General features: G+C 39.2%; 1 protein-coding gene across 1 annotated transcript; it reads right to left on the bottom strand.

Moving 5' to 3' along the window:
* Positions 1–8523: 8523 nt before the first annotated feature.
* LOC125239862 (trypsin-like) lies at positions 8524–24926 on the bottom strand. The gene is made up of 10 exons (XM_048147585.1): positions 24823–24926; positions 23464–23567; positions 19408–19505; positions 16397–16530; positions 15481–15632; positions 13671–13780; positions 11345–11497; positions 10116–10245; positions 9431–9562; positions 8524–8712 (listed from the first exon to the last, which is right to left on the bottom strand). Exons 1-10 carry the CDS (start codon positions 24875–24877, stop codon positions 8545–8547), a joined length of 1236 nt encoding a protein of 411 aa, XP_048003542.1. The 5' UTR covers positions 24878–24926; the 3' UTR covers positions 8524–8544.
* Between the last annotated feature and the right edge of the window lie 1105 nt (positions 24927–26031).

Raw genomic sequence — 26031 nt, forward strand, 5'->3', positions numbered from 1 at the left:
TTGAAAGAAAACGAAACTGTGACATCACTACTGAAACTGTCACAAATAACTATTGTTTAAAAATAGCTCTTTTGATGAGTTAAGTCCGCGCTGGCGACTCCTGGGCGCCAGGGGAGCCCAACGATTGGAACGAGGAGCGTTGCGGGAGCCTGGGTGGCTAGCCGAATGGCACAATCGCTCACGAAACGCTCACGAAACGAAGCGCTAGTAGATATCTATCTCTATCGCGCTTGCGTATTGGCGCGACAGAGCCAGCGGCGTATCGCTTTCGTTTGGCGTCGGAGAAATGCCATTCGGCTACGGGGCCTGGGCACCGCCGAACACGCGTTAGTCGATATCGACTGTGTGGACCACGCGAGGCCGTTCATTTGTGAAAAATCTAGTTCTATGTAATTAATTTTTCCCCTCACTAGCTCGGAAACACGTGTTTTGTCCTTTAATACCAGCGGGTAAAAACGCATTTTATCCACTAGTGGGTAAAGTAATTTGACCTTGAATAAAGTCAAATTAACTGCTTTAAAATTGATAAAAGTAGGTGAATCTAGTAATAAAGATGATTTACCACCTGTGGAACTACTGGCCCCGTAGCCGAATGGCATTTCTCCGACGCCAAACGAAAGCGATACGCCGCTGGCTCTGTCGCGCCAATACGCAAGCGCGATAGAGATAGATATCTACTAGCGCTTCGTTTCGTGAGCGTTTCGTGAGCGATTGTGCCATTCGGCTAGCCACCCTGGAAGCAGTGATAAACGCATTTTTTGCGTTGTAGTTTCCTCGCTATAGTGAGGGGATAAGTTTTGTGTTACTTACGCCAAGTCTAGTGCTATTTGGCTGCGGTATTCTGTAAGGCGGAATCTTTTTTATTCTTGAAGTCTCATCATTAACTATTCGCTTGCCCTTATCCCAATTACTTGAGGTCGGCGCAGCATGTCTTTTTCTTCCATAGGTAGTATAGGTACCTCTCTATCGGACGTCATCTCATCAGCATACATCGGGGTTTTGGGAGCGGGAATGAATTTGTGTATTTATAACTCTGTTTAGGTATACTACCTAACTTGAATTACTGAAATATAGATTAAACTATGTATCTGGCTCCAAATGTACCTAGAAATGTTATAGTAATGTCTGTTGTTCATCGTTTTCACCCTTTTTGGGCTAGTGTAAATCATTCCCGCTCCCAAAACCCCGATGTATGCTCATCAGTCACTTGCAGTCGCTTCATATCACATATCACACAGTCTATGTGTCTATGTATATGATTAGACTATGTATCTGGCTCCAAATGTACCTAGAAATGTTATAGTAATGTCTGTTGTTCATCGTTTTCACCCTTTTTGGGCTAGTGTAAATCATTCCCGCTCCCAAAACCCCGATGTATGCTCATCAGTCACTTGCAGTCGCTTCATATCACATATCACACAGTCCATCCACTTTTCTTCTTCCACACTCTTCCGTAATACTAGTTTCGTAACATGACTACCACCCCCCCCCCTGGGGCCCCGTGCCTTTACCACGTGACCCCCCCCCCCCCTGGGCACGAAGCTGGATCCGCGCTTGCCCTCCTCATCACATGACCGTACCACGTTAAGCGCTTGCTTGAAGCCTAAATCTTATTTATTATCTCCTCATTATTTTACCAGTTGTGCTCCATTTCATACTGAGGTAGGAAATAGAGTCCCTTTCTATATCTAAAAGGAAATTATATCTACAGTTACCCTTCATACATTAGGTACTTTTTGCAAGCCTTTCTCCGAAAAACCGAATCGGAAACTACGCAACGATTATTTTGATGAGAGGTGGGGAAATCCAGAACTATTATTAGCAATTTAAACTCTCACTTAGGGTCAATTGCACCAAACCGTCTGTCATCGTTAAAGGGTTCGTTAAATTTTATTGTATGGTGAGTTTTCCATAGACCTCTGCTGCGTGACGATGATGTGTCTGTCAAATATGGTTGATGCAACTGGCCCTTAATGTATTAGAGTAAATATTTCAATGTTAACTATTAATAGAAGTTCTTTTAAGAATACCGTTTGGTAGTTTATGCTTTAATAATTTGTACTAAAGTTGAATTTAATTTAGATTTACAGTCTATCAGTTTGTTTACATCGCCGAGCATTGCCACCTTGCCTTGACCTTGAAAATTCGCAAAGACCAGTAATTGCCGTATGTCTGGAGGTCAAGTTATATTAGACATTTATGATAACTATGTTTTTTATTACAAGTAAATGACTTACCGGACGCCGTAGACGGCAATATGTACGTTTTTGATGACGACGCTTGCGACATAATAACCGCTCCGAACATAGACAGCTTAGAGACGTCAATCACCCGTGACGTACATAAACTCCTACATTGGTTAAGAGTTTTGAATGATTCACGGTTATTTTCATTAGACTTATATTGACCGGGATATAGACCGTGATTACCTTTTTGATTTTTGTCGAGCTCCCGATATTTCGTCAGTTTTCCGTGATCATGATGCATGCAACTGCGTCGAAATATCGGGAGCTCAAATATCGGGAGCGACAAAAATCAAAAAGGTAATCACGGTCTATATCCCGGTCAATATAAGTCCTACATTGGTTTTCTGTTAATGGGCTCGTCCTCAATGTGTCAAAAACTCAGGTTCTCCACTTTAACCTAGGAGGGAGACCGCCAAGACCGCTAGTGGTTACCATTAACAACACAATCCTTCCGCAAGTCAACTCTGCCAAATTTTTGGGCGTTACACTCGACCAGTCGCTAAAATGGGACACCCAAATTCAATTAGTATGCACTAAGTTGACAGGAATCTGTTTTGCACTTAAAAGATTGTCTTTTGTTCTTCCTCAAGCACAAGTGCGGAATAGTTATTTTGCCCTTTTCCATTCTGCGCTAAACTACAGTCAGCTACAGTCTAGAATTTTGGGGGGTCGCCGCTGACTGGCGTCGTGTCTTCGTGTTGCAGAAGCGAGCGGTAAGAATAATAGCCAACGTGCCTTCTGGCTCGCCAGCCCGACAGCTATTTATATCATTACGAATTATGACATTACCATCGCAATATATTTTTAACATTTGACGACCGGTCTGGCTCAGTCGGTAGTGACCCTGCCTGCTGAGCCGCGGTCCTGGGTTCGAATCCCGGTAAGGGCATTTATTTGTGTGATGAGCACAGATATTTGTTCCCGAGTCATGGATGTTTTCTATGTATATAAGTATGTATTTATCTATTTAAGTATGTATATCGTCGCTTAGCACCCATAGTACAAGCTTTGCTTAGTTTGGGGCAAAGTTGATCTGTGTAAGGTGTCCCCCAATATTTATTTATTTATATTTTATACATTGTAAAGTTCGTAAGAACCCACATTGACACATTCCCACACAGAGTTGGTAACTTGAGATGCTTAAGGAACAGGAACAGGGGTGTGCTCGAAACATCTACCAAAACGACCTATGCTATTGGCCCTAAAATTTATAATTGTATCCCCGAACAAATAACTGCTATATCCAATGATAATGTATTTTAGGCCATTTCTCAAAATTTTGGCACCGACAGGTGAAAGATTTGTTTTTTTTTTAAATGTCGTATTTTTAAATTTTTTTTGAAGGGATCGTTTGAATGCGTCTCAAACATTTCAAAAATGTCAAAGGCACCGATATCAATTAATTATTTTAGAAGTTATGATCGATTAAAATTCAGGTGAACGACATCATGATCAGGTGAAGGATAAATATACACAGGTTATCGACAACAGCAGCAGGTTAACGACAAATTAGTACAAATTTGTATGACACATTTGACAAGTTAACGACAAGCGTCGCTAACCTGCGTCCGTAGTCGATCACCTGTAGTTTGGTGGTCATTCACCTGATATGGACGTCATTCACCTGCCCATCAGCAAGTATTAAAGAAGAATATAATTTTTTTTATATAAAAAAATTGATTAGTTAAAATAACAAAATTTTAAACAATCAAATAAAAATTGGCCGAACCCTCAAATTGCCGAGGGTGCTGCTTAATTGGTGTATTTAAAGCTAAAAGTGACATACCTCATATTGAAGGCAATATAAGGGCCATTAATATTTTATACCCGACCTTTAAATAAAATTGAAATATAATAGCTACTCTGAAGTATAATGAAGTGACTTCACTTCAAGCAAGCACTTGCTTACTGACATGGTATTTAGACTATAATTAAGATTTCATTTTTTAAAGTGGGCAAAAAACAAATGAAAAAGTTAAAATATGTAAATAAAGTTACTTTTAATTATAAAAATATAAGGATACTCATATTCTAGATTATGTTTTAATACTCATTATCATTACTTATTGATCCGATTGATCGCCCCTCGTAATGGTTCATCTGGCTTATGACAAGTGATCGACGTGTCGGTTTCCTGTCACTGAGTCATTCACCTGGCTTTATCGCACAGGTGAAGGACACACACCGTAAAAAAGCAACAATCCTTTGAGAAATGCAGCCTAAACCGATATAACAGTAATACTTTTCTCATTTAACGCACAAAACAAATATTGAAGGTGTAAAAAAAGTATTATTACGATTGGTAAATTTATCATTATTGTCGTCACCCTGCCCCAAAATGTCGTTCACTTGCCTATTTTAGCCAGGTGAACGATGCACAGGTGACCGACAAAATGCCAGTTATTTCGCCAAAACTCAAGAAGTATTTGCCGAACGAACTAAATATTTAGGTGCCTAAAAATTAAGCAACAAAATACGAAACATATGTTACAGTTAATGCAGTATCTCAAACAATAACCAAATTATGATTGACAGAATAACGACTACTTACCCGTTACAAACTCCCGTTCGAGGTAATTAAAATTTTCTATTTTCTAATCAAGGCGTAGTGAGCACGTGCCGTTGCTTGCAGGTGATGGCCGATACTGGCGGCTTCGATTCATGCGGGGTGGGGCGGCAGAGGTGGAGTAGGGATCGCACAGTGCTTGCGAGTTTGTCTCGACAGGTCAACGACAAAAACGGCCGTGGACAAACTTTAAAGCCAAATAACTTGGAACATAAGTGTAATATTATTATCAGATAGTCTAGTTTTAAAAGTTAAGGATATATGCAAATAAAATACAGCAATAAAGTTAAGTAAAGTTAATAATTTGTGTACTTTTAACAACTCGAAACATGAGTACTCCGCGTTGGGACACGGAAGGTGAACGACAAAACTTAGTTACAATTATTATTTATTTCATTAATATAAAATAAATCGATTTCAAAGCATCAGGCCTCTATGTAAAAACTGTCTTTTAATATGTATTGATAATTTATTTATGAAGATATTGTATACTAAAAAAAAAGTTCTAACATAAACGTATTGACAGGTGGGGGTGGCAAAATTTTGAGAAATGACCTTTACAATAAATTTAAAAAATGGCTTATTGATAATGCCTTCTATGACATTAATGAACTCCTTGAAATGTAATATTTAGCGCGATAATGTGTATGTAAATATATAGAACACATTTATAAATTTTATAAGTTAATTCTTAGAGTAATAGGAATTACTTTAATGAATGTTTATGTTTCTGACGTGTAATGTATATGTATGTATGTATGTATAAGCTTTATTGTACATAAAGGAAACAAAAGAGACACAGTTACAGAGTCAGTCACAGAACTTAATTTAGATAGAAGAAACAAATTCATATATTTGTATAGGGGCCGAGTGGAGTCAGTAATATACAATGTAGGCGGACTTATCCCTTAATGGGATCTCTTCCAGTCAACCTTTGAGGAAATGAGTAGAAGCGAATTAACGATGAGTGACCAATTCAAAAGTGTACAACCACTAAAAGAATTAAATGCAAATTTTGTATACACATGGTAACAAAATCAAATATATACATATATAATAATATAACAATACAATATATGTATATGTACAATATCAATAAATTTGAATATGAATATGAATATGGTGCTCAAGGCTAGTGCATGTGCCAAAAGGCTACAAGGTCAAAAGACCGGAGTATATCTAAATCAATTAGGACCTTGCCGAATATTCCCGATGAAATACAGTATGGGGTCCTTAAAAAAAACCGGCCAAGTGCGAGTTGTACCTACTCGCGTTATAAGGGTTCCGTACAGTACAAGAAGGGCTTGAGCGCCTCCTTTTTAGTAGGAACTTAAGTCATTTTTGCGAATAATCGATATTTTGAACAAAACGAACCAGAAATGTTTATATGTAATATTCAAACGCGTTCACACAATTTCAAGAGATTTGGTAACTCCTTGCAGCGGCAGTGAGTGAAATTCGTAATTTTAGTTTTTTTCTTTTAAGTCCGACTTACGCTTTACTGTATATTTCTAATAGGTTTTCCTGCTGTAATCTATAGATGGAAAACTATCTCGTGTATTTTTTTGAAAATTTTACGCTTAGTAACTTCGGAGATAAGGGGCGAATGGTCATTTTTTGCCTATTTTCTTAAATAACTTGAAAATCACCTTACTAAAAATTATTAAAAAAATATTTTTGAAATACTTATAAAAACCTCTTTCATTTGATATGTAACACAATATAGTTCTAGAAACTTTGATTTTTAATTTTCACTTTCACCCCCCAAAAGTGGCCTCTATAATTAAATTTTCTTAATTTGAATTACATGCCCGTCTTTGGGTTATAGGTTTACATATGTGTGCCATATTTCAAGTTAATCGGTTCAGTAGTTTCGGAGAAAATTGGTTGTAACAGACGGACAGACAGACGCACCACGAATGATCCTATATAAGGGTTCCGTTTTTCCTGTTTGAGCTACGGAACCCTAAAAAGGAGTGTACAAGTTTCTAATGGGTCGGCAACACGCATATGACACCCCTTGAGTGCGCATGTGACACCCCGTGAGTTAGACCAACTATTATTATATTCTGTGTTTAGACTGTGTGCGTAGGCGCTTCTTTCATATATTTGATCGCCAACTGTCCTAGGTGTGAAAATGGGTCTATAAGGGACCGTCCCCACTCAAGAGACGCATGTCCTGAGGCGCGGAACGGACGCCGTCACCACTCCGCCTGAATGTAATTTAAAAAACGTCTCTTCAGTACATTTTGTATAGGAAAGACGTATGACGTGCCCCCAGGCGACGCGGCGCGCGCCAAGCGTCCCTTGCGCGTCCTTCCTATACAAAATGTAGGAGACGTTTTTTAAATTACATTCATGCGGCGTGGCGCGGACGTCCGTTCCGCGCCTCAGGACATGCGTCTGTTGAGTGGGGGCGGTCCCTTATGCGGGATTTCTGAATAGGAGGGATAAAAAAAACACTTAATATTTCAATATAGTTTATTATTCAAGGTGACACAACGCTTTCGATCTATCTAGTGTAGTAGGGGACTTGTTGGCAGAGCATTTCTTTTTTTTTTGCCAATAAAAAAATTTTGATTGTTTTAGGGAATTTTAGGTCAATTGTACTCAGAATCACGAGTACTTTCAATCTCACTGGGAGAAAAAAAGTGTCCCAGAATTTCCATACATTTTTGTTACTTTCCTCTTTTGTTACCCCATAAAACATGTACGGAAAATGGTAACAAAATAAGAAAAAATCGTATAGGACAATTTTTTTAACTACTAGGATTGAAAAAGCTAGTAATTCTGAGTAGAAATAGCATATTTTTTTTTCAAAAATATCACAAAATATAAAAGTGGCAAAAAAAAAAGAAATGCTCCGCAGTACTTTCCGAATGACGACACACCAATAATGGTGTGCAGTCAACCAATCTGAATCCTAGGCCACTGTAGAACCCTTTCACAGTAAAAGTCAAACTGACATCTATAGCAAATAAAGCACGGTGTCACTAGGATAGGGTTCTAGAGTGGCCTAGGATTGTAATTGGTTGACTGTATAATATACAAACCGAGGCATGCGTCTATGAAACGATCTCTACAGATGGTGCCGCTTTCAGGCCGAAATGCATTAAGTAAAATCCCAACTGGCCGCAAAGTGTGACTTAAAAGTTTACTTCTTCCATTAATTTGTATGGTTTGCTGTGGTATAATCATAAGGGCATCTACAAACTAACAAAACTTTTGTCTCAGTCGTTATAGACAATACGAGAAAGTGAGTTGGTAGCAATGTAACGTAGTACGTTAAAATCCAAATTACACACTGATAAAAATGCGTTTTTAGGGCATCGACTATAGACTTATCCTGAGATCTTTTATATAGGATTTTAAACATCTATGCACGACCCTGTAATAACGAATAACAGTATATGGAACACACACAGTAACAGTATGCCTGTGTGGTGACGGGTTAAGAATTTCACCACCCCCTTTCTTCCCGTGGGTGTCGTAGAAGGCGACTGTGGGATATGGGGGTAAATTGTGGCGTAGGCGAGAGGCTGGCAACCTGTCACTGCAATGTCACAGTTTCATTTTCTTTCAACCCCTTACTTGCCAAGAGTGGCACTGAAGCTTTAGTAATTTCGTGTGCTCTGCCTACCCCTTTATGGGATGCAGGCGTGATTGTATGTATGTATGTATGTAGTATATGGAAGTAGAGAAACAAAAATGTTCAATTCAATATTATTTTATTCAAGGCCACACAACGTTCTCGATCCATTTAGTGTAATGGGAGACCCGGGTATACATGCCGGGCCTGCCGACTTGTCCGCAGTATTTCCCGAATGAGGTCACACCAATAACGGTGTACATGCAGTGGATACGGGGGTTGTTGATTTGGAGAGGGCCGCCGCTGTCTCCCTGGAAAATAAAAAAAATAGTGCGTGGAGTCCCTCCGCGCGGAAGAAGTGAAACTTCGTAACCTTAAAAACAATCTGTGAAGTGACTGTCACGTTTTAGCGTGTTTCTAATTGCTAAAAAACAGACATAAACTCATAAAATGCAGCAAGTTCAAGATTTTCACTTCAAAAATTGTCATATTACTGGCATCAGTCTAGCATTTTTTTCAAAATTGGAGTTGGCAACACTGAGCGTTAAGCGTTTAACGCTGTCAGTTGATCGCTTCAAAAAATTAAACGAGATGAAGACCATGTGGTCTATACACTGAATTGCTGACCCCGTAGCCAAATGGCATTTCTACGACGGGCAACGAAAACGAAACGTCGCGAAAGGTATCTTCCATACCATCAGGCTTCCATCTATGTGTGGTGTATGCGCGTTCTTAGGCGGTCGCATTTTAATGTATGGGATGGTATTATTTTCTTATATTTAATCTTTTTTTTTTTTTTTAATTATAAATGGGCTTACTCTTGACCACAGACTAGCCAAAGGCAAAGACGTGGCCTACGATGGAGTGAGCTCGCCCAGAAGATGCCTGTTCACTCTTGATTTGAAGGTTGCCGGGTTATATGAGCTCGGAAATATAGCCGCCGGCAAGGAATTCCACTATCTATGCCCAAACTAACATACTAACAAGGCAAGTTGAATAAAAGCTTGTAATAAAACCGGGTTGTATTACCTGACAGGTGTCCTTCTTCTCCTCATGGTCTCCGTAGCAGATCTGCGTGGGTTCGTGGTAACCTTGAGTAAGATGCCGGACGTTTCGAAACTTTTCTGTGCACTCTTGTGGGGTGAATTTTTGCAGTGTTACCTGAAATTAGACCCAATATTGTTTCTCTACTTTCGGGATAGTTCGTGCCATTATAGATGGCGTGTGAATTTGATACATATTTAATTCGAATTCGACACGATTGACTCACTGGTGCAGTTTTTAAACCAAAGGGCATGAGTTAAAATCCCAACTGGCCGCAAAGTGTTGCAAAGTGGTATGGTGGTTTGGTGTGGTAATAATAATCATCTACAAATTAGCCGTCTACTCTAAGGTAAGCTGGAAGAGATCCCTTATAGGAGTAAGCTCGCATTTGTACTTCTATTCCTGTCAATTGTGTTTAAACCTGTTGTGCACAAGTGACTTACTACTATTAAAAAAAATCCTATCGTCTCAGACGAAATAAACAGTCAATGCGAGAAAACCTCATAAAAATTTAGAAATGCTTAAGGCAGATAAGAACAGGGGGGTTACCATGAAGTACTGAGACCGTTTGGTTGAAAGAGAAAGACGGGGCTATAGAACTGGTATAGATGTGTTCCTTTCTCTCAACCTAAACTGAACCCCTTTAGTACTTCATGGTAAACCCACAGACCTTCTGCAGGACATCAAGGACTTCTCCCAAACTCTTGTTATGTCCCCAGCCCGTGGCAGAGGCGCGTGAGTCATCCACAACTTCTCCAATGTCCAGGCAAGCTGGTATCGCGTTGGGGCCTAGATTTATCCTGGAATTTAGATAAAACACAAATATAAGGACAGCATAGCAGTGCATGTATAATTTATTGAAATTAATTTCCATAGAGTAAGTACTTAGTCTGTTAATTTTTTTTTATGAATAGGTACTTTTGCTTATTAAATTGTATCTTGTTCTTTTTAATGCATGTTAATTATAAGATGTAATGTTTTGAAAAGAAGTGGCCCGCCGAGTTTCTTGCCGGTCCCATAGTGGATACCCCCCTCCAACTGAGGGGGGACTGAAATTTTCTCGAGGCTGAGGCGTAGGGTTAGAGCCGGCGTAGTTTTATTTGACGTTCATAAGCGCATTGTAATACGCCTACTTGGAAAATAAATATTTCATTTCATTTCATGGAAGAGAAGTTTCCTAAATTGCGAATGGAAAATTATTATGGAAAATTCGTGATATTGTTTTTCAAGTTTTTCGCACATAAATTATGACAAAGCTGTAAGTTTGATTTTTATGGAATTTCTTGAGTTTATAATAAATACCAGTGTGTGACTTCCCGAATTTGTAAGTTCACATTTTTGACACATTTGTTTTGAAGTATGTTGCGATGTGGCTAAGACGTATCGTTTGCCAAATCTAACGATTAATTTCGAATTAATGGAATCGATTAGGCCTTATTTAAAAAATCAAGTACTTAAAAACAATATTTCGCTTACTTTAAACATAATCTAGCACATGTTACATTTTGCGGATCTTCGTTAGTGAGTATTTTACGATATTAATTTATCACGCAGGATTTACTTATTATGTCATTTATCATTGAGAAATGAAATGAGAAATGAGATTTTTATTGATAAAATTATAAGTAATTTTACATGTCACTCCAATAATAAATAATTCTTATTAACTAAACAGACTAGTATATTGCTAGGCCCAATTAGTGAGTTAGGTACATCTTTTTATCTTATAGTTAAGTTAATGAGTTAGTTTATAGTTACAGTCGTTACAGAGTTTTTTATTTTGCAACATTTATTATAACGAGATTAATGAATTATAACGAGAATTAATGATTATAACGAGAGAAACCGTCGTGTTCAAACGTCTACCTACATATTCATACTAAAGAGAAAACAACTCACGGTGGTTCAACCTCCAACAGAGCGATGTCGTTGTACTTCGAAGGTGGCTTGTATTGCGGATGCTTGATTATATTCTTGACACGATGTATGCGACGCGCAGGTACATCTTCCGTCATACGGAGAAGCCCTACCTTCACCGTTGATACTTTTCCACTGAAAAATATTAAAGCAATCCATATTTTAGCAAAATCAATGTTAACATAGTGTTTTTCGATTTGTGGGTCGCTCCCTGAAGAGTCCCTGTACAGTCTCAGTTTTTAGGGTTCCGTAGTCAACTAGGAATCCTTATAGTTTCGCCATGTCCGTCCGTCCGCGGATAATCTCAGTAACCGTTAGCACTAGAAAGCTGAAATTTGGTACCAATATGTATATCAATCGTATCTTTGAGGCCAGACAACGAGTATAAAATATTGGATGGTGGATATTTGGTAGAAATTTTTACTAAATGTTGAAGTGCTTTCGAGTGTCTTGGGTGCTACAAATCGTGGGATATTTACATTTTTAACTTTCTCGGAGCGTGTGGACTGAGTGGGCACTTGCAAACATTTATTGTGAAAAGACCTGACACGTTAGTGGTTCGTTTTGTATTTTACGAATTCCCATTTCGCTTTTACTAAACTATACACATGTGGTAGCGGTCTGAATCTTATGTTTTTCATCGAAATTCGGCTTTTCAAGGGTGTGTGGATTGGGTGAGCATAGGAGACTATTTGTGAGAAATTTAATGCGTCACTGGGTGATCTAGTGTTTATGGAGGTGGGTTGGCCTATTTTTTGCTAAATGTTGGTATATAAATGTTATATGTTGGATGAATGTATTCGCTGTTTTCGTTGGTGGTTTGTGAGAGCTGAGTGGGCGCATGTTGGTGGCTGTATCTTTTGATTTGTCTTTTTGCAGATTCAGAGATTCGTTTTGCAATTGTTTTGGAACTTTTACTGAATGATCAGCGTATTTTTTTTTATTTTCGGAGGGTGCTCACTCAATCCACACACACACAAAATTTGATGTAATGAAGTCACGGTCAACCTATTTCCTTTATAAAACTAAATAGATATTGACCTTAAAATTTAACTACTTTTTCTTCTCTTATAATTTTCTGGTTCTGTATTTCGTGCATGATGAAAATTATTTTATTTTAAGATCAGGAAAGTACCCTACTGATACCAATATAAACTTCGTCATTCAAACTAAGCATGATTTAAATTTAATTTTAGTTTAGAACACCTACTGTTAATGTTAGTGTAGTGTTAAGTATTTTATAACCCATATGTTTTAGTGAGAACTTTTAAGGGGTAGATGTATGTTTACCTATACCCACTCGAATGTTATGTTTTATGTACATTTATTCCTGTTTATTTCTCCAATAAAGAAAATAAAAATAAAAATAAAAAAATCACGCCGACAAAGTGTACCCCCCCCCCCCTTACATGTAAAGTGGGGACTGATTTTTTTTCATTCCAACCCCGACGTGTGATATATTGTTCGATAGGTATTTAAAAATGAATAAGGGTTTACTAAAATCGTTTTTTGATAATATTAATATTTTCGGAAATAATATCGCTCCTAAAGGAAAAAAAAATTGTGCCCCCCCCCCCCACCCCTCTAACTTTTGAACCATATGTTTAAAAAATATGAAAAAAATCACAAAAGTAGAATTTTATAAAGAGTTTTTAGGAAAATTGTTTTGAACTTGATAGGTTCAGTAGTTTTTGAGAAAAATACGGAAAACTACGGAACCCTACACTCAGCGTTGCCCCTACACGCTCTTGGCCGGTTTTTGTTTATGCCCCCAATTTTATTGCCCCAGTTTTGACATTATGGCCCCAGACCAAAAACTCCTTTCATAATTCATTCTCTGGAGTTAATTTGTGACTGTAATTTATATCAGGTAAATAAAACTGATCTTACCAAGGCTACACATTAGTACAGTACTTGATTTATTTAATAACAATAAATCGAATGAAAAATAATTGCCTAAACATAATACAGAGGATTTTTCATTAACGATAATCTTATCTTTTGGAAAAGTAGCTACAGATAAATAATAACTTTACTAATTATAACTTGCTATAACTCATAATATTGTCTTCGGTTACCGCGATAGTTAGGTACACATGAAATAAAACTATGGAAACGGATTAAATCGCGTATAATGAATTTTTATTCATTATACGCGATTTAATCCGTTTCCATAGTTGCTATAACTCATCAATTGTTATAGCAAATCCTTAAAACTTCCTTTTGATATAATTCTTAGCGTAGGCACAGTGGTTATCGATTTTACTAGAACATACCCACGATATCTGAATAAGGCACGCACACTCACATTTTAGGTGCAGAAGTGCAATGTCCAGCTGTTAGAATAAAGTTCTCGCTGATGATAGTTCCACCGCATACTGTCGATGTGAACGAACCGTCCCCATAACTCAGCAACGCCTGTAATCACGCAAATAATACCTACGTTAGCACAAAACTGTTTTTTTTAGTATGAATAGATAGGTAGACGCTTGACCACGATCACACATGATGGTAAGTGATGATGCGGTCTACGGTAGAGCACGCCTACCTATGAGATACCTATTTACTCTTGCTTTGAAGAGACCTGGATTGTACTCATGCGGAAACACAGACTCAGGCAGGGCATTCCACTTCTTGGCGGCACCATTACCATTACATGTGGGCACTCGCAGGGCCGCCGTCAGGGTAAAATGGCGGAAAATTGTTAACCCACTGACTCAGAACTCAGGAATCTCAGGATCACCACGACCACTCTGTCAAAAGTGATAAGCAGTTGAAGAAAATGAAAGTAATGAATCTTTTTCTTTCGTGTTTACTTTCAAAGATCAGTCTACCTGTGCGTTGTGAAACTTAAATTGGTGAGGAAACTATGAGGATTATCTAAGCGCCTTTTAGATTCTTTTGGTGACAAAAGGGCTGGCCGATATTTGCTCAGCGTGAAGTATAAATGATGATCTACTGTTGATCTACTATGGGGCAATGCTGCTTCTTTTTTGTTGAGGACGGGAAAAATGCAATTACGCCACTTGGCTGCGGGGATAGCCTTTTTTTTTTTATGAAATAGGCAGCAAACGAGCAGACGAGCCGCCTGATGGTAAGCAGTCATCGCCGCCCATGGACATAAGCAACATCAGGGGAGCCACTTATGCGTTGCCGACCTTTGAGAACCCTAAATACCTGCTTCTTGAAGAACCCCATGTCATAGCGCAAGGGAAACACCTCAGAAGGTAGCTCATTCCACAACTTGCACGTTCTGGGCAAAAACGAGCGGGAGGCCCGTTTGTTCTTGGTTTAAACCCCAATCCTTGGTTTAAAGCCTAATCTAACGAACAGTATTCAGGCCAATTTTTATTTGCAAGTATTAATAATATAAGACGACCGGTCTGGCCTAGCGCGTAGTGACCCTGCCTGCTAAGCCCGCGTTCGAATCCCGGTAAGGGCATTTATTTGTGTGATGAACATCAACATTTGTTCCTGAGTCATGGATGTTTTCTATGTATATAAGTATGTATTTATCAGCAGCGGCTGATCCATACAAGCCGACTCCCACCTCCCACAGGCTTGCCTAAAATTGATTACTAGTTAAGTACCTAATGTAAAGTTAGTTTTCTTTTGGCTTAGTATTGCCTAGCAGAAATTTGGGCAGTAGTGTCATCTCTGTCACTCACCATGTGTGGGAACTCGTCGCGTTTAGCGTCTATTCCTCCAACGATCAACTCGCGTTGTAGGAGCAGGCCCCGTAGCCGAATGGCATTTCTCCGACGCCAAACGAAAGCGATACGCCGCTGGCTCTGTCGCGCCAATACGCAAGCGCGATAGAGATAGATAACTACTAGCGCTTCGTTTCGTGAGCGTTTCGTGAGCGATTGTGCCATTCGGCTAGCCACCCAGTAGTTCCCTCTACTCTTCAGCTGGGCAATAGCACCATCTCTATAACTCTCAACTGGGAAGTAGTGTCATCTCTGTCACTCACCATGGGAACTCGTCACGCTAAGCGTCTATTCCTCCAACGATCAACTCGCGTTGTAGGAGCAGTAGTTCCATCTGCTTCTTCAGCACGGCAGTAGCACCATCTCTGTCACTCTCAACTGAGAAGTAGTGTCATCTCTGTCACTCACCATGTGTGGGAACTCGTCGCGTTTAGCGTCTATTCCTCCAACGATCAGCTCATCCGCGTTGTGGGAGCAGTAGTTGCCTCTACTTTTCTTGCCTGTGTAGTCCACGCCGCGCTCACAAGGGTAGACTAGCTGCTCTTGGTATTCAATGCACTCTGAAAAAACAAATCACCAATTTATAAAGGCATACTAAGAATCGTACCTCCGTTTTTTAGCACCACCTATTACTACACTGATAGAATAGAATAGAATAAACATTTATTCGTGAACACAGGCAAGACAAAATACACATAATAACAACAAGACAGAAAGTAATGAAGTGCCACGAAATGGCCTCATCTCAGCGTGTTGCTGGTGACTTCCAGCGCTGATCTTCCGATGAGACCATAAAGTGAGAAAGATTCACGGAGGGTAACAGACAGAAGAAATACAAATCACATACAAGAACGCCTACAAATATGATGAGGCCTACAAATTTATTTTTTTCGAAATGTGCATTGACGTGATATAATATTATGATATTCATTCATTCAGTCGAATTGAGAACCTCCTCCTTTTTTGAAGTCGGTTAAAAATAAGGAAATATGTCATTTGTTCTTATAAAACATAAGAACACGCAAAAATATTTGGGGAAAATAATTATAATGATTTTTGCCCTTCCAGGCTGGGAAACAGCGCCATCTAGTTTTATCCCTAAAATACCCACAGATACATCTCAAGGGTATACTTTTTTGTATGGGTTTAATAGGGCCTAGTCACCCTCTGGGTTGGAAGGTGTAATGGCAGTGTCAATATGGCAGTCGTTTCGTGAAAACTAGTGTCTAGGACTATTATTGGAAAAAAATCCCAAAGCGGATCTCTCGTGAGCCACGGCATAATTTCCGGATAATGTTAAATAGAAGAATATAGAAACACTTACTGTCAAAAGCCTTCTTCCCAGTTTTAGCAGCAGTATTTTTTGCAGGCACGGGAGCGCATTTGCCATCACCAATAGCTCCAGGAATCAGCTCCTTGTAGTCAGCGATGGGTGGTGTATACTCTGTGGTTGTGGACCTGTCAACACGATGATTCTTTATGACATACTTCTATATGACAGTCTCCCGATGGGAAGCAGTCATCGCTGCCCATGGACATAAGCAACATCAGGGGAGCCACTTATGCGTTGCCGATCTTTGAGAACTTTAAATACATGCTTCTTTAAGAATTCCATGTCATAGCGCAAGGAAAACACCTCAGAAGGTAGCTCAATCGACAGCTTGCACTCTGTCGAAAACGAGCGGGAGGCCCGTTTGTTCTTGGTTTGCCACGTGTCGAGAAAGTGAGGATGCACTTTGTTTCTTTGGCGGGAGGTGCGGTGATAGAAGCGCGACGGCGACGGTGGCATCAAGTCAAAGAGTTCATCAGAACATTTCACAGCACAGCGGATATCGTCTCGCTCGAATCTAGAGCAGAGCCCAACTGGGGTAGTACCTCCGCCTTACAGAAGACCGCAGCCAAATAGCACTAGACCCTACTCATAGTGTTGTGTTCCTGCCGGTGAGTAAGGCTGCCAGAGCTCAACGAGGGTGCGGTGTGCTGATGACGGGAGGACTTACGGAACTAACTTGTTCCGTATATTGTCCTTTAGAGTCGTCGGCAACCCGAACCCTCCTTGGAACTTGTACACTCCTTTTTGCTGTGTACTTAACACAGCAAAAGGGAATGTACAAGTTTCTAATGGGGTGGCAACGCGCATGTGACACTGTTTGCGTTGTATGCGTTCATAGGTTACGGTGACCGCTTTCCATCAGGCGGACCGTATGCTTGTTTGCCACCGACGTAGTATAAAAAAAAAAAAAAAACATTCCCCGTTGTACAGACGGTAGAACAAGCACAGAGAGCCAACATCTCTCCGAAGGCTAAGAGAGAAATGTACATACGAATGGCCTTCTGGTAATTACCACCTGGCCTATTACCACCTCTCATGGTCTTGCAAGACCGAATGGAAATGCCTTTAAAGATTACGCCCTTTTCTTGATGATCGAATCAGTCCGGGAACACAAGGGCACCCAAGGCGGCACTTCATTCTACAGGTTAGCTAATATAGAAGGGCAGGGGCCCATTTCTCGAAGCTACAAGTTACATTTTACAAGTGGTTGCAATGCCACGTATGACAAGTTGGAAAGCGACTTCCACTTGTAATTTGTAACTTTCAATTTTGAGAAATGGGCCCCAGGAAGTATGCAGAGAAACGCACAGTTGAGGACTGAAGTGCGGATGCTGCTCTTGCTTGTGTCATGGGACGCACGCAGAAGTAGCACCCCATTGGGTGTAAGAACCGTATTGTGAGTTGAAGAATCTTCATAAAATTACTGAACTTATGGCCCATTTCTCGAAGCTGCAAGTTACAATTTACTACAAGTGGTATGCTGGCTTTACACGGGCTTAGTAGCTATTGCTTAGTGCGTGTCACTAATACTTGTCACATGCGTGTAAACACATTGTACAAGTGCTTAGCATTAGTGCAACTGTGAGTGCAAGTGAATGAAGTCAGTTCTATTTACTAAGCGACAAGTATCTCCGGCAAAAAAATGTCACATTTCAAGTGGTGTAAACATTACTGACAAGTGAAGTTCAACTACTCCAGTGATTAGTTTAATTCGTTACCATGGCAATATCTTGTAACTAATACTATTCTCTGAGTAGACGGCTACTTGCCACTTGTCACTTTGCTGACAAGCCCCTAATCGCTAATATTATTGACAAATACTGAGCCCGTGTAAACCTAGCAGTCACTGTCTAATATGACAAGTTGAAAAGAGACTTGTAACTTGTAACTTTCAGCTTTGAGAAATGGACGACTGGTTTAGAATGAACCTGTGTTCAATTTTACTGTCGTCAAAAGCTGACTCGCCCTGACAATATTGGACGTCATAAAAAGCTACATCTAAGATAGAGCAAGAGCAATACCGCCTCAGGAGTTACGCTGTGGCTTGCGTGGGCGACGGTCGCGCGATGGTCGCGCGACGGCGATGCGACGCATGCGGAATCAAACCTTATCGATATGGAAGTAGACGATGCGATGAGACGCGACGGCGACGGTCGCGCGACCGTCGCCCACGCAAGACACGGCGTTAGAGCTGAACGCTGTGTTGTGTATTTCATATAATCTGTGCACAACATTATTATTACATCATAGTTTGACCTATGAACCCGCGCTATTAGAAGTATTATACTCGTAACTGGGGGCCGATTTTTGAGTCTCACTGTCACTAAAATACCGGTTGAAAACGGTGAATTGCCTATTATTTTCAGTGACAATTTTCTGAATTCGAACGCCGTGAGACTCAAAAATCGGCCCCCTGGGCCATTTTTTTTTTCAAAGTTGTTCACCCCACTATTTTTGAATTTTGAAATTTTTATGTGGTTTCCAACTTTCCACTCAGAATCGCGAGTTTTTTTAATTCTAGTAGGAGAAAAAAAAAGTGACCCAAGTTTTCTTTACCCATTCCGTTACCATTTTTTCATACATTTTGTATGGCGGTAACGGAATGGAAGGTTCGAAAAAATGTATGGAAATCTTGGGACATTTTTTTCCTCCTATATCAGGATCGAAAGAGCTCGCGATTCTGAGTATTAATCGCGTAAAAAATACCCATGTTACAAAAAAAGTCTGGTCAATTTTGAAAAACATAGCCCAACTATCTATAGGCAATCATCATCATTGGCCTTAACGTCTGTTGCAGACGATTTATAGTGTAATATTCGAGGAGCACCTTTTCTGATGACTTTTATTAGACCGATGCTAGACCGACATAGTCTACCGCAGCGCGCAGGACTGACAAGAGAAGTTTGCGGAAATGGCATATAAGCAACAGGTATGTATTTATCAAACAGTACATATGTATTACCGGTAAGACGTATTTACTATGTATTTATCAGTTTATTTACCGGATAAAAGGCGTGGTAGCCACGAACCGGTCATCTGTCCCGCCAACATTCCGATCTGTGCAGCATATTATGGCTTCATGACCTCGAAATCCGCATCGCTGGAAACGAATGACAAACAATACATTTCTTAAGGCCTTGGAAAATAATAGGTTAGTTTCCTACTAGTCAAATCAGCTTCTTTTTAAGAACTGTCAAAACGATTTGCTAATATGGAATTACTATGAAATACTGAGGAGTGACGTCACGGTCAATTCATTTAGGTACTTTGTATCTTTCTCTTTGGCTTATTAAATATGTAGAAATTATGTTCAAACATAACTACTGTCCATATTTTTCTTCTAATTATGTGGTGCTTTATTTCGTTCACTGCATAAAATATTTTTCCTCTCACTAGCTCGGAAACACGTGTTTTGTCCTTTAATACCAGCGGGTAAAAACGCATTTTATCCACTAGTGGGTAAAGTAATTTGACCTTGAATAAAGTCAAATTAACTGCTTTAAAATTGATAAAAGTAGGTGAATCTAGTAATAAAGATGATTTACCACCTGTGGAAATACTGGAAGCAATGACAAACGCATTTTTTGCGTTGTAGTTTCCTCGCTATAATGAGGGGAAAAGTTTTGTGTTACACTCGGGTGCAAATGTATTTTACTTCTCGTGTGTTAAAAAACTCGCAAGTTCAGGATTCTATTCTTGAACCACTCGCTTCGCTCATGGTTCAACTATAGAATCCTTTCACTTGCTCGTTTTTCAATTCCACACTCGGTGTTAAAATACAACTTTGCCCCCTTGTATAACAAATAACTTTGTGTGGGCGCGTCTGCCCCCCAAATATGTTTATTTTGACACTCAATGGGCGAATATTAATTTAGTAATCCCTGCTGACCTGGAAGTCCTATAAATACAAAATTTGACATGTAAAATCGTTAATGTTTAAAATCGTTAATCGTTAGTAACTGAACCTTCTCTAGCCGAGTCCAACTCAGACTTGTCCATTTTCAAACCTATCCCAATATTATTTTAAAAAACACCGAAAAAAAAACAGAATGTCAAATAATTTAACGCATAAAAATAATAACCAATTTATAAACTGATTAAAAACTAGTTTTATGTGTTTTTAGTGGATTTTATTCGTATAACCAGTTCGATTAGTTTTTTTTTCGTTTTTGATAAGTTTGGTTTTAATGTTTTAGGATTTAAAAAAATTAATGACGCCATTTTTGCCTTCCAGTCTACTAATACCACAGTATGATAAAGAGTACCTACTACCGTACAGTATGGCCACTCCCGCTCCCCGGTAAAAGTGCCCCTCCCCCCTGTGTGCTTGTGCTACGAACGCGCCTCTTTCATGTATTTGACCGCCAGTGCCCGATGTGTGCTACTACACAACACAAGCCTTCTTGAGCTTACTATGGGACTCAGCGTAAAACTAGTACCTTCGCCAAATCTTGGGAGTAGTTGTCAAAGCGGACCCCAGGCTCCGATGAGCCGTGGCGAATGCCTAGATAACACAAGGATTATGAGCCCATTTTTTTTCAGACTGTATACGAAAGTACCTAACTTAAAACGTAAAATAACAATACGTAAACTCGCGCAACCTAATGAAATTTTAAATAAAATCATGTAATAATATTTTAAAAAATCAAGTACTTAAAAACAGTATTTCGCTTACTTTAAACATAATCTAGCACATGTTACATTTTTGCGGATCTTCGTTAGTGAGTATTTTACGATATTAATTTATCACGCAGGATTTACTTATTATGATATTTATCATTCATTTTTATTTTTAAACTAGGGCTGTGGCAGTCTGTCATTTCGATTCAAATGACATTTCAGTAAGTTGATAGAAATCGTATATTTGTTTTCCCCTCACTAGCTCGGAAACACGTGTTTTGTCCTTTAATACCAGCGGGTAAAAACGCATTTTATCCACTAGTGGGTAAAGTAATTTGACCTTGAATAAAGTCAAATTAACTGCTTTAAAATTTATAAAAGTAGGTGAATCTAGTAATAAGGTGATTTACCACCTGTGGAACTACTGGAAGCAGTGATAAACGCATTTTTTGCGTTGTAGTTTGCTCGCTATAGTGAGGGGAAAAGTTTTGTGTTACACTCGGGTGCAAATGTATTTTACTTCTCGTGTGGTAAAAAACTCGCAAGTTCAGGATTCTATTCTCGAACCACTCGCTTCGCTCGTGGTTCAACTATAGAATACTTTCACTTGCTCGTTTTTCAACTCCACACTCGGCGTTAAAATACAACTTTGCCCCCTTGTATAACAAATAACTATTAAGCGCCTCCTTGTACATAGGGCCTAATCGATTCAACCAATTCGAAATTAATCGTTAGTATTGGCAAACGATACGTCTTAGCCACATCGCAACATACTTCAAAACAAATGTGTCAAAAATGTGAACTTACAAATCCGGGACAATAGTCAATCAGCTTCTTTTTAAGAACTGTCAAAACGAATTTGAACGACTTGCTAATATGGAATTAATATGAAATCGAGTTGAGTGACGTCAGGGTCAACTGATTTAGGTAGGGCCCATTTAGACAGTACGAGAACTCGCATACGAGTTTTATTACATTGCGGTATTTGATGGCTGTGCTAAATTGTATGTACCCTCAACAGCCCGCAATGTAACTAAAATCGCATGCGAATTCGCACGCCGACTAAATCAGATCTTACTTTATATAGAGGTATTTGTATCTGATAATATCCATACTAATATTATAAATGGGAAAGTGTGTGTGTCTGTTTGTTTGTCCGTCTTTCACGGCAAAACGGAGCGACCATTGACGTGATTTTTTAAGTGGAGATAGTTGAAGGGATGGAGAGTGACATATGCCACATTTTGTCTCTTTCTAACGCGAGCGAAGCCGCGGGCAAAAGCTAGTAAAATATATATTGGATTTAAAAATAACTTATGTTCATGTTTATCTTATAATTATCTGATGATTTATTTCGTGCACGATAAAAAATATTTAATTTTTAAAGTAAACGTTATAAGTTTGACATGCCTGTCTGTCTGTTTGTTTATGTGTCTGTCTGTGGCATCGTAGCTCCCGAACGGATGAACCGATTTAGATTTAGCTCTTTTTTATTTTATTATGCATGGGCTTACTCTTGACCACAGACTAGCCAAAGGCAATAGTTATTTGTTTTACAAGGGGGCAAAGTAGTTGTTTAACCGCACGTGCCAATATTGATACCTGAGCAAGCGAAAGATTCCAATATTGAACCGCGAGCGTAGCGAGTGGTTCAAAAAGTGGAATCTTGAGCGTTGCGAGGGTATCAAAGCACGAAGGTTAAACAAACTTTGCCACCGAGTGAAACACAAAATTTTTCACCACACCAAGACTATGAAAATATGAATTGTAAAACATCAAAATAAATAAAAAAAATCAATTTATTTAACGTTTATGATTCAAATTCATCATTTATACGTGAATTCCAACACCCAGCTTTAGACATCAAGTTAAAATTTGTATGAAATTACTTTGCACTCTTGTGGATAAAATGCAATTTTGCTATCTGTTTCCGAATAGCAAAGAAAGCCTTTATCCGTTGGTGTGGTGAAAAGACTTTTTTTGTTTCAAAGCTGAGTTAGTCGGGAGTGTTCTTAGCCATGTTTCATGAAAATCCACTATGTCGGGGTTTTTTCAAAATTTTAATTTTGTGGTTAGGTTATAAGTACAGTCGAGTTCCTTATTAGCATAAATTAAATATAACAAGATCATACCATCCCATACATTAAAATGCGACCGCCTACGAACGCGCTTACACTCCACCACACATAGATGGCGCCACAAAAAAATGCCTTGTTGCCACCGATTATTTGTAGATTGGCATTAAGTGTCAATTCCGAGCCGTAAATCTATGTCAAAAGTGACACTTAACGCCATCTACAAGTATAATCGAAAGCTACAAGACATTTTTTTTGTGGCGCCATCTATGTGTGGTGGAGTGTAAGCGCGGTCTTAGGCGGTCGCATTTTAATGTATGGGATGGTATGATCTTGTTATATTTAATCTATGCTATTAGGTACCTTCGCATTTCTCAGTTTCCATCGGTCTGCCAGCACGGAGGGACAGCTGTTTGTCAATACGCAGATACCCGGGACGCCATTGTGGTTGCAGTTGTCACCTAAACCTGAAATACATAAGACAAGACTAAGATTTGTAAGAGGTGGGGCATAGCGAATGATATTCCGCTTTGTGTGGTAGGTCACAGCACAGCGGATATCATCTCGCTCGAATCTAGAGCAGAGCCCAACTGGGGTAGTACCTCCGCCTTGCAGAAGACCGCAGCCGAATAGCACTAGACCCTACTCATAGTGTTGTTGTCTGCCGCTGAGTAAGGCTGCCAGAGCTCAACGAGGGTGCGGTTTGCTGGTGACGGATCTACGGAATGAATTTGTTCCTTCTATTGTCCTTTGAGTCATCGGCAACCCGAACCCTCCTTGGAACTTGTACACTTTTGGCTGTGTACTTAACACAGCAAAAGGGAGTGTACAAGTTTCTAATGGGTCGGCAACGCGCATGTGACACCCCTTGAGTTGCAGGCATCCATAGGTTACGGTGACCGCTTTCCATCAGGCGGACGGTATACCTGTTTGCCACCAGAAGTGGCCCGCCGAGTTTCTTGCCGGTCCCATAGTGGATACCCCAACTGACGGGGGACTGAAATCTTCTCAAGGCTGAGGCGTAGGGTTAGAGCCGGCGTAGCTTTATTTGACGTTCATATGCGCATTGTAATATGCCTACTTGGAAAAATAAATATTTCATTTCATTTCACCGACGTGGTATAAACCACCGCATTTTTTTTAATTTTTTTTATTTTTATCTTTTATTAATTATAAACGGGCTTACTCTTGGCCACAGACTAGCCAAAGGCAAAGACGTGGCCTACGATGGAGTGAGCTCGCCCAGAAGATGCCTAAGGTAGGTGTGTATATGTTCATAAGTTATTTTTAAAATTTTCCGAGCACTATAAATAACTCGTGTTTTGTAACTTGAGTTCTTTATTATTTTTCCTGTATTTTGAATCAATATTTTATCTCAATACGTCTAAGTAAATTCTTTATCTATCCATCATTTAATTAATGTATACTTACAACTAGGGAACAAATCAAATTATTTTATTGAATATTTTTCGATTTGTTCTTTTTTCAAGTAGTCACACTACTATACATAAATAATAAATTTAAATAGATATCATACACGAAAGAAAAAACGACAGGGCCTATTTATTAGGTCCTATATTAGCCGCGTAAGCTGAAGACCCGGGTTCGATTCCCGGCTCGGCCACCAGTGGGCCCTGTCATTTTTTTCTTTCGTGTATGATATCTATTTAAATTTATAATTTATACTTATCAAAACTAAACATTTTAAAAACAAGTAGGTACCTTGAGCGAGTCCATGTCCCACAAACAAACACAAACACATTAAGACGACGAACATGTTTGCGAGATCCTGTGCGACTGACCTCGCCGCTGGATCAGGTCTGATAATATCAGACCTGATCCAGCGGCGACCGACATATTATGTCCTTTGTGGGGTGTAGCCTGATTCGAGGTTTAATATACGTTAGGAATTGGCTCTAGAAGCTATATCGGATTTGTCGGTGTCGAATATAATGTTTTAGTTTGAGGAAGTTTCACATTTTTCTAGTTCATTATCAATTATTATGTTAGTAATTGATATAGGTATTTTAAAGCTCGTGCGTCTGTTTTCAGAGTTGTCCACCCCACTTTTTTTTGATTTGGAAATTTTTATGTGGCTTCCACGCAGAATCGCTAGCTCTTTTTTTTATACTACGTCGGTGGCAAACAAGCATACGGCCCGCCTGATGTAAAGCGGTCACCGTAACCTATAGACGCCTGCAACTCAAACAGTGTCACATGCGCGTTGCCACCCCATAAGAAACTTGTACATTCCCTTTTGCTGTGTTTCAATTCTAATAGCAGAAAAAAAGTGTCCCAAGGTTTTTTTCCCATTCCGTTACCATTTTTTCATACATTTTGTATGGCGGTAACGGAATGGAAAGTTTGAAAAAATTTATGGAAATCTTGGGACATTTTATTTTTCTCCTATCAATATGGAAAGACCTCGCGATTCTGAGTATGAATAGCGTAAAAAAATACCCATGTTATAAAAAAGTGGAGTGGACAACATTGAAAAAAAAAACGGCCCATTTATCCATACAAATCCTAATTCTAAAATCATTACCTACTCTAATCTGAACTCGGTAAACCGGTACTATACTCTGTCAACCAAGTCTGTCAGTAAATAAGAACAAAGAAAACTATATGCATCCTTTTCTTTAGGGTGCTAGAGAAAAGGATACCTATAGTTTTCTTAGTTCTTATTTACTGATAGACTTGTTTGACAGAATATAAATGCTCATCTCTTGCACTTATAAAGAAGTAAAAATGCATTCCAAATTATCCTATAAGTGTTGACAATAAAATTGAAAACTGCTTGAAGCCGATAAAAAGTTCATTAAGTTGGCAGCATTGCGAACAAGTCTCAAACCAGAAATATGTAACCAGTTTCACTTTTACATCCATAAATAATTATTTAAGCTTAAAACCACCTTATTTTTGAAGAAATAA

The sequence above is a fragment of the Leguminivora glycinivorella genome, chromosome 26, assembly GCF_023078275.1.
Source record: "Leguminivora glycinivorella isolate SPB_JAAS2020 chromosome 26, LegGlyc_1.1, whole genome shotgun sequence".
NCBI classification, from domain to species: Eukaryota; Metazoa; Arthropoda; class Insecta; order Lepidoptera; family Tortricidae; genus Leguminivora; species Leguminivora glycinivorella.